This window comes from Silene latifolia, chromosome 2 (assembly GCF_048544455.1).
Source record: "Silene latifolia isolate original U9 population chromosome 2, ASM4854445v1, whole genome shotgun sequence".
Classification (NCBI taxonomy): Eukaryota; Viridiplantae; Streptophyta; class Magnoliopsida; order Caryophyllales; family Caryophyllaceae; genus Silene; species Silene latifolia.
The window spans coordinates 117,100,628-117,110,013 of record NC_133527.1 but is presented as its reverse complement, the minus strand read 5'-3'; the positions used below and the strand labels follow the sequence as shown (position 1 = coordinate 117,110,013).

The 9,386-nt window shown below is 39.9% G+C and overlaps 2 protein-coding genes across 2 annotated transcripts; both read left to right on the top strand.

Moving 5' to 3' along the window:
- Positions 1–7,553: 7,553 nt before the first annotated feature.
- Positions 7,554–8,653, top strand: LOC141641215 (cytochrome P450 CYP736A12-like). The gene is made up of 3 exons (XM_074449886.1): positions 7,554–7,571; positions 7,662–8,000; positions 8,528–8,653. Exons 1-3 carry the CDS (start codon positions 7,554–7,556, stop codon positions 8,651–8,653), a joined length of 483 nt encoding a protein of 160 aa, XP_074305987.1.
- Positions 8,654–8,669: 16 nt separating this feature from the next.
- LOC141641214 (cytochrome P450 CYP736A12-like) lies at positions 8,670–9,386 on the top strand. The gene has a single exon (XM_074449885.1). It carries the CDS (start codon positions 8,670–8,672, stop codon positions 9,384–9,386), a length of 717 nt encoding a protein of 238 aa, XP_074305986.1.

Genomic DNA, 9,386 nt, shown 5'->3' with positions numbered 1-9,386 from the left:
CTTATTTTTCTTCTTCTCACAGGAACTCTATGGTAATTATTGATGCAATTCACGTGCCCCGAAACTATTACGTGGCATCCAAGATAGCAGAATGGAGAGGTGTTATGCAAAAAGAAATCGAGGCACTCGAGTCAAATGGAACTTGGCGAGTAGTTGATTTACCATAAGGAAAGCATCTAACTGGATGTAAGTGGGTGTACGAGGTAAGTACAATGCATATGGCACCCTAGAGCGATACAAGGTGAGGCTAGTGGCACAAGGCTCCATGCAAGGCGAGGGTATTGACTACCACGAAATATTTGCACCAGTTGCGGAGATAACTAGTGTCTATTGCCTTTTAGTGGTTTCCGTTGCTAAACAATGGAACATAACTCAGTTGGACGTCAATAACGCCTTCCTACACGGTGACTTGGATGAAGAAGTATTCATGAAATTACCACCCGGGTTCCAAGTAGAAGGAATTAGTTTGAAACAAGCATCAAGGAATTAGTTTGCGAAATTGGCTAATTCTTTGAAAAGCTATGAATTACTCAATCTATGGCCGACTACTCCCTATTCGTTTACAACAAAGTAGGCGTTTTTCTTGCTGTTTTAGTATATGTGGACGACATGATTGACGTCGGGAATAGCATTGAAGCTGGAACGAGACTTAAGCTTTTTCTCGACACCAAATTTGGCATTAATCATCTAGAAAAGCTCAAATACTTCTTGGGTATAGAAGTTGCTTCGGGTTCAAAAGGGTTGTTTTTAAGCCAGTGCAAATATGCCTTAGAAATCGTTGAAGAAGCAGAAATGACTAGCGCGAAACCCGTAGACTTACTGATTCAACAAAATCATAAGATATCATTGGCAAACGGTTATTTGCTGATAGACCCAATGAAGTACCGGAGGATAGTTGGTCGTCTAGTGTACTTAACAATTACTAGACCAGATTTGGTTTTTGTGGTGCACATTTTGTCTCAATTCGTTCACGCACCACGGAAGGAGCATTTAGAAGCAGCCTCGCGCGTTGTCCGTTATGTGAAGGGAAGTCTTGGTAAAGGGATAATTATTGACAGTAATTAACGATTGGAATTAAGAGGTTACTCGGACTAGAACTGGGCAGCATGTCCGTTAACTAGACGGTGTTTGACCGGGTATTTTGTGTGTTTGGGAAATATGCCCGTATTGGGGAAGTCTAAAAAACAGAGTACTATGGCAAAATCGCCAACCGAAGTCCAGTAGAGAGCAATGGCAGCCTTGACCAACGAATTAATTTGGTTAAATAGTTTTCTCAATTCGCTTGGAATTAGTCATACAAGTGTGCTGTAAATCTTCTGTGGCAATCGTGCAGCATTGCACATTGCAAAAAATTCCGGTCTTTCATGACCGTACCTAACATATAGAAATTGATTGTAACTTTATTCGTAAGCATCTCTTGGATGGAACCATTGCTACTTCACATGTGCGGAGCAAAGAAAAAATAGCGGACCTTTTTACCAAGGCGCTGGGAGAAGTACCATACACGTACTTACAATCTATGTTGGGCATCGGCATCCCTGGAGCTCCAACTTAAGGGAAAGTTTGGAAATAATAATATGTGATTATATTTTATAGTTGTCATATATTCTACTCCGTACAAGATATAGGACTACCTTAATTATAGGTATAGTATTAGGCAAGTCACGTCTTAGGGTTTTGACGAGTCTCTTGTATTTATGTACTCGGTTGTACACCGATTGATTCATTCAGAAATATGTAACTTGCAACTAATACTTTCACAAATGCCAAACGTTTTTTTTATTACCCCAACAATTGCTCGATTAAATATAAGAAAATGAGTAATATATTGATCAGATACACATAATTGTATGAAATACTTGGTAGAGCACATAATTGTATGAAATAATGAAGGTCTTTAGTCTATTATACTGATCAGATGCTTCGTTGTTTTCTCATTATTAAGACACATTGTATTTATTAGGTGATCATACACATTGTATAATAGATTAGATTCCTCACACCTAATAAATTGATAGTCTATATTATCTTTGCATTATTATAAGTGTGTCGTACAGGTGCGATCATTTAAAAATTTAACCATTTTAAGATGAAAAGTGACTATTTTATGTGAAAAAATAACCAAGCCACTTAATTTTTTTTATAAAAAGACCACTTATTCTTATTGGTAATATGGTCATTATTTAACATAAGCTAATGATTTTTTCTCTGCCATATACCATACACCTGTTACCCACAATAAGTACTACTTTATATTATATAAGATAGAGAACGTTTATAAGTATAACTGGATTTTAGTTTGGTGTTCACAAAATAGTCGCGACTCATAACTTTACCAATTAAACTAATTAATATCTACCTACCAATTTATGCATGCTACCTAATTTTCAATATACATGTGCACAGATCATGTTCCATATACTATAGTTTACAAGGCAATCATCAGTTTAATCATAACCACCACTTTACTTTAATGAATAAGCAAGTGTACTTGAATTGGTTTTAAAATCATGCAATTCACACTACTTTAGTCACATGAATTACTATAAATAGCTTCATGTGTGGAACCATTATTCATATCAAACACACACTCACACTCTCTTCACTCTTTATTTCCTAGGGCAATATCTATTACAACAAAATATGTTTTCTCTAGGCATTCCAATTATAGTAGTCTTGGTTGGCATGATTTTAGCTTCATGCAGCTTGTTAAAAAAAAAAATCAAAAATACAAGAATTACCATTTCCTCAAAATCAATGAAGAAAGTTGATAATAATACTTCACATTTACCTCCAAGTCCTCCAAAACTACCCATCATAGGCCACCTACACATGGTAGGAACTTTCCCACATAGAAGCTTCCAAACCTTGGCAAAAAAATATGGTCCTATTATGTACCTAGAGTTAGGTTCCAGGCCAGTTATTGTGGTATCATCACCCGAAATGGGGGAATGCCTTCTTCGAAACCATGATGTGATTTCTGTAAGATTGAATGTTAATGGAAATTATATTAAATGAATGAAATTGTTACAATTGTGTGCGATATATATACATAACAAAGGAGCTAAACCCTAACCTAATTACCAAGACACAATCTAAAGAATATAGAAATTACAACAATAAGGAAAGCTATACAAGAGACAAATATATGGAAGACGGAAATAAGGCAAGACACAAGATTTAGGTAATATCCTTAACAAGCCCCCGCAAGATGGACGAGCCAAAAGCGAGACCAATCTTGGAAAGCAAAAAACGATGACGAGAACGAAGGAGTGGCTTTGTAAGAACATCAGCCAACTGATCAGTACCCGAAATGTGTTGCACACGGAGAGTCCCAAGTTGCACTCGTTCGCGAACAAAATGAAAGGCAAGTGCTACATGCTTCATACGGGAGTGAAAAACGGGATTAGCCGAGTAATGGGTAGCACCCAAATTGTCACAGAAAATGACCGGAGGATCCGAAGACATGAAATGAAGCTCAGTAAGAAGCGATTGAAGCCACACCAATTCAGAGGTAGTATGAGCGACGGCACTGAATTCAGCTTCAGTGGAAGAAAGAGACAGGGCGCGTTGTTTCTTGGACGACCAGGATAGAGGATTCCGACCAAGATACGTAATGTAACCAGTGGTAAACACAAAGACGTCTTTGTCGCCACCCCAATCGGCAACACAATAAGCATGAAGATGATTGGGAGAAGCACGAAAGAGTTGTAAACCAACATGAGAGGTACCATTAAGATACCGTAGCAAGCGTTTCAAAGCGGACCAATGCTGGTCCTTAGGAGCTTACATAAATTGCGACAATTTGTTCACAGTAAACGCAATATCAGGTCGAGTGAATGACAAATATTGGAGGCTGCCGAGGATAGCCCGATAATCACTCGGGTTATCAATAGGAGAGCCACCAGTGGAAGATAACGGCGGGTATGCAGCCATCGGTGTAGGATAAGGTTTAGCATCAAGCATTTTGTATTTTTCAAGTACATCATGTATGTATTTGGACTTAGTGAGCAGTAGACCATGAGCATTTGGAGTGACTTCGACACCCAAAAAATAAGACAGTACACCCAAATCCTTGAGTGAAAATTTAGACGCCAAAGTAGCAATGAATGAATTAACATGGGCAGGATTAGGACCGGTGACGATTATGTCATCAACATAGACTAAGATAAATATTTTATGAGTGTTTGTAGATAAATAAAAAAGGGATGGGTCAGCTAGAGAGCCAATGAAACCTGACGTAAGTAGAAAATTTTTGAGAGTGGTATACCAAGCACGCTGGGCTTGTTTGAGACCATAAATGGCTTTTGATAATTTACAAACATAAGACTGGTTGTCAGGATTAACGAAACCTTGTGGCTGAGCCATGTAAACATCGTCAGTTAGGGCGCCTTGAAGGAAGGCATTATTGATGTCCAATTGACGGAGACACCAACCATTAGTGAGAGCAAGAGGTAAGAGAGTGCGTACCGTAGCGGGTTTGACCACCGGACTGAAAGTGTCCGAGTAATCGAGCCCGGGTCTTTGTAGAAATCCTTTCGCAACAAGGCGTGCCTTGTACTTATCAATTGTATTGTCAGGTTTATATTTTATCCGAAAAATTCATTTACATCCAATCACATTCATGGTAGGGAGGGAAGGGACAAGGGTCCATGTGTGGTTATGTTGGAGAGCATCAAACTCAGATTGCATAGCATTACGCCAGAGAGGATCAATTAAGGCTTGTTTAACGGTGGTAGGGAGACGGGAAGGAGAGGAAACTGTGGCGTGTTTTGCGTATTTTGGATTAGGCTTGACTATATTATGTGACAGCCGAGTGCCATGTTGGTGTGTGAGGGGTGGTGGGGGAGGTGGGAGTGGTATGGGACTGTTGGGCGACTCTGTAGGAGATGTGGCAGGGGAATTGGCAGGAGAAGGGGCAGGGGTATTGACAGTGGAAGTGGCGGGAGTGTTGACAGTGGGAGTTGCAGAAGTATTGTCAGCGGAAGTGGGAGAAGCAGTTGCAGGACGAGTTGTGGAGACGGGTTCAGGGACAGTTTGTGAGGGAATTATAGTAGTTGTCTAATCATGGACATTAGTGGAAGGAAAAGGCGTGGGGTGAGCAGTAAAAATGGAGTACGGAAATTTTGATTCAACAAATTTGACATGACGGGACACATAAACTCTAGAGGTGACCGGGTCAAGACAGTAATAAGCGCTTTGAGTTGGCGAGTAGCCAACAAAGATGCAGGGAGTAGAGCGGGGTTCTAGTTTATGAGCAGTATATGGACGCAACCACGGGTAGGAAAGGCAACCAAAGGCACGAAGTTTGTCATAATTTGGTTTAAAACCGAATAGACATAGAAAAGGGGAGGAGTGCTTGAGGGTTGGAGTTGGCAGACGATTGATCAAATAGACAGCAGTAGCAAACGCATAGGGCCATAAGGCCGTGGGCATGGTTGCGTGAGTGAGCAATGATAATCCAGTTTCAACAATGTGACGATGTCTCCTTTCGGAGTAACCATTTAGCTCAGGTGTATTAGGAGGTGTAGTAAGTTAGCCGATGCCATTGTCAGCGAGAGTATGTGCAAGCTTGATATATTCTCCGCCGTTGTCGGAGTAGAGTTGTAATATTGGTTTATTAAAGAATTTTTCTACAAGTTTGCGGAAGCGAATGAAAATTTGAGTTGCATCAGATTTTAATTTCATGGGATAAAGCCATATGAATTTTGTAAAGTGATCAACAAATATGATATAGTATTTGAAACCAACAGACGATGTAACCGGAGAGGACCAAACATCACTGAAAATTAAATCCAAAGCAGCAGTGGAACGAATTGTATTTTGCGAAAAGGCTAATTTATGACTTGTGAATGTCACAAGAATTACAATTATTGATAGAACAAAAGGGAATACTTAAATTAAATGAGTACGTAAATATTTTTGAATTGACTCGGATGGATAACCCAACATGTGATGCCAGATGGAGGAAGAGGAGACTTGACAGAGGTGCGAACTTGTGACGGTTGGACGCCACTCATATACACCATCTTTAAGTCGACCTTGAAGAAGAAGATGCCCCGTTTAAGGATCTTTAATGGAACAAAGAAGAGAGGAAAATTCACAGACAGCGTTATTATCTTTGCAAAATTGCGAGATTGAAATAATTTTTCGAGAAATACGAGGCACATAGAAAACATTATTGGATTTTAAAGGAATTGAAGAAGAGGAAGGGAGAGTGAATGAACCTATATGAGTGATAGGAAGGGCAGAATCATCACCTATGAGGAGTTCATCACAACCATTGTAAGGAGAATGAAGTGCCAGCGTATCCAAGTCATTGGTAATATGGTGTGACGCCCCACTGTCCAGTAGATAGGTAGAGCCGAACATGGGAGCAGTGGTGGCAGTTTGAGCCTGGGGTGAAGCACGAGGGACGCGGTTAAGGGTGCGTGATGGAAGGACAACCTGAGGATAATCACATTTGAATTTGTGACAGAAGAACAGAACATGTCCTGTTATACCACAGTACTGACATTTTCCCTTAAAGGGAGGGTCTTGGCGAGGAGGCAGAGACTCAGAGGTGGCAGGGACAGGGGGTAGGCGGTTATATGAAGGTTGATGGGAGCGAGATTGGTGATAGGCAGCATGCACAGAGGCGGGAAAAGGAGAAGGGGAGGTATTTTGATCAGTGGTTAACTCAAAGTTGAGTAATTTTTCGTGCAAGGATTCAAATGAGATGGGTTCGTCACGAGCTTGAACGGGGTCAATGACAGAGTGATACTTATTGTAATCAAGGCCACGAACAACCTTTGCAATGAGGTCTTCGTGGTCCATAGGTTTGCCAAGCACAGCCAGTTTATCTGCGCAGGCTTTGATGGAGTGAAGGTATTCAGTGATACTTTGATCAGTTTTACGAATAGAGTTGAGACGGTCTTTAATCTGAAGGATGTGGGCACGGGAGGGATTGGCATATGTTGATGCTAAGGTTTTCCATACGTCACGCAATGTGGGAGCACGCATGACGAGAGAGTCAACTGTGGAGTCTAGGGTGCCAAGAATCGCTCCCTTAAGGAGATGATCTTGGCGTTTCCAGGTCATATGGGCAGGGTTATCAATGGTTTTCGTTTTGGTGGTATCTTTGGGGTCAAGGATAGTGGCAGTAGGACATGGATGAGTGCCGTCGAGAAATTTTTTCAAGTCATAACCGAAGAGGAGAGACTCAATATGGTCTTGCCAAGGCATGTATGTGAGTGGGGTAAGCTTGTCAACCATGGAGAGATTGACAAGGAGGAGGGGAACAAGAGGTTCATGGGTGTTTGGAAGGGAGGCAGGGTTTGCCATGGGTGAGGAAAAAAGGAACGAAGGATTATAGGGTTGATTAGGATCGGTTGCAGCTCGATACCATGTAAGATTGAATGTTAATGGAAATTATATTGAATGAATGAAATTGTTACAATTGTGTGCGATATATATACATAACAAAGGAGCTAAACCCTAACCTAATTACCAAGACACAATCTAAAGAATATAGAAATTACAACAATAAGGAAAGCTATACTAGAGACAAATATATGGAAGACGAAAATAAGGCAAGACACAAGATTTAGGTAATATCCTTAACACTTTCTGCATCGAGGCCTGTTTCCGACGTATCTCATGATCTTTCATATGGCTTAAAGGGGTTCACATTTACCCCATATGGCGCATATTGGCAAAATGTGAGAAAATTGTGTGTGATGGAGGTTTTAAGTGCCACAAAAATAAGGACATTTGAGTGGTTGAGGAAGGAGGAAATTGGGAAACTAGTGAGTTCTCTGAGGGATTCTTCAAATATTAGTGAAGCTGTTGATATCGGAGAGAGTGTTGGTGGTGTTTTAGAGGAGTTGATTTATCGAATGTTGTATGGAAGCCCTAAACGTGACTTGGCCCTTAGGCCGGTTATTCTCGAGACTTTGAGACTTTCCGGAACCCTAAATATTTCCGACTATTTAACTTTCCTTGCACCCTTTGATCCACAGGTTTGTTTCAGACCCCCTTTTTACATATACAAATTAATACGAATATAGAAAGAATTACATTACATTTACCGTATTATATATTCTTAGCTTGCTTATATGTATGTTGACATACACTAGCTAACACTCTTTCATTTATCTGATGTAAGTACTCCATTTGTGCTAATCATTAGTTTATTTTGGTGGATTAAATATCTCTCACAAAAAATTAAAAAACCTAAACAAATGAATGAGACAAAGGGGCATGTCTTAAAAGTTACTTGCACTTGAGACCACCAGCAGAGTTTCATCAACATTCATCAGTGGTCAATAGGGAGCCACCGGGTGACGTTCAAATTGGGTGTCACCCTCTCACATGAATTTTTTATTGAAGGGGTCTCACTCACCCCATGTGAGAGGGTGACGCCCAAATTGGGTGTCACCCGGTGGCGCCCTTTCATTTTCCATAAAAATAATGTTGTATTTAAAATTTGCAATTATTATTACCTATTTTATTTGGCTTAAATATTTGGTTTACATTTTAATTATAGGGACTGAAACGGCGCATCAAAAAGGTTATGGTAATTATAGACGATGTACTAGAGAAGATTATCAGCATGCATGAAGATAAATCGAAGAGCGAAGAACGAAGAACGAACTCACAGGGATATAGTTGATGTTCTATTGTCAATAATGAAGAACAATAATGAGCACCACCCTAGTAATGGACCGTTAAATGAAATTAAAAAGGAAAATATCAAAGCCATCTTATTCGATCTGGTTGTACCAGCAATAGATAGTGCAACAAACCTAGTAAAATGGTCACTTGCTTCCCTCATAAAAAACCCACAAAAAATGAAGAAATTACAAGATGAGATTAAAAGTGTTGTTGGTATGAACACAATTATTGAGGAGAAACATATACCTAAATTACGATACTTGGACATGGTTATCGAGGAAACATTTAGGTTATACCCCATTGTATTTGCACCACATGAAGCTCGACAAGATATTTCATTCGATGGTTACAAAATTCCTAAAGGTTCCCAAATATTTTTAAATTTATGGGCAATTGCTAGAGACCCTACTATATGGTCTGATAATTGTAATGAGTTTTATCCTGAGAGGTTCTTAAATGATGATATTGACACAATTAGTGGCCAAGATTTCCGTCTCGCACCGTTTGGCTTTGGCCGGAGGAGGTGCCCTGGAAGTATGCTTGGTTTGCTCAATGTCAAAGTATTGTTATCTCAATTGGTTCATTCCTTTGATTGGGAAATGCCTCATGGTAACTCTCCTCAAGATTTTGACATGACCGAGAAGTTTGGGCTTGTTATGTCTATGGTTAATGATTTGGTGCTCATCCCTAAATATCGTTTTAATCTTGAGAACAAGATTGAGCTCAAGTGA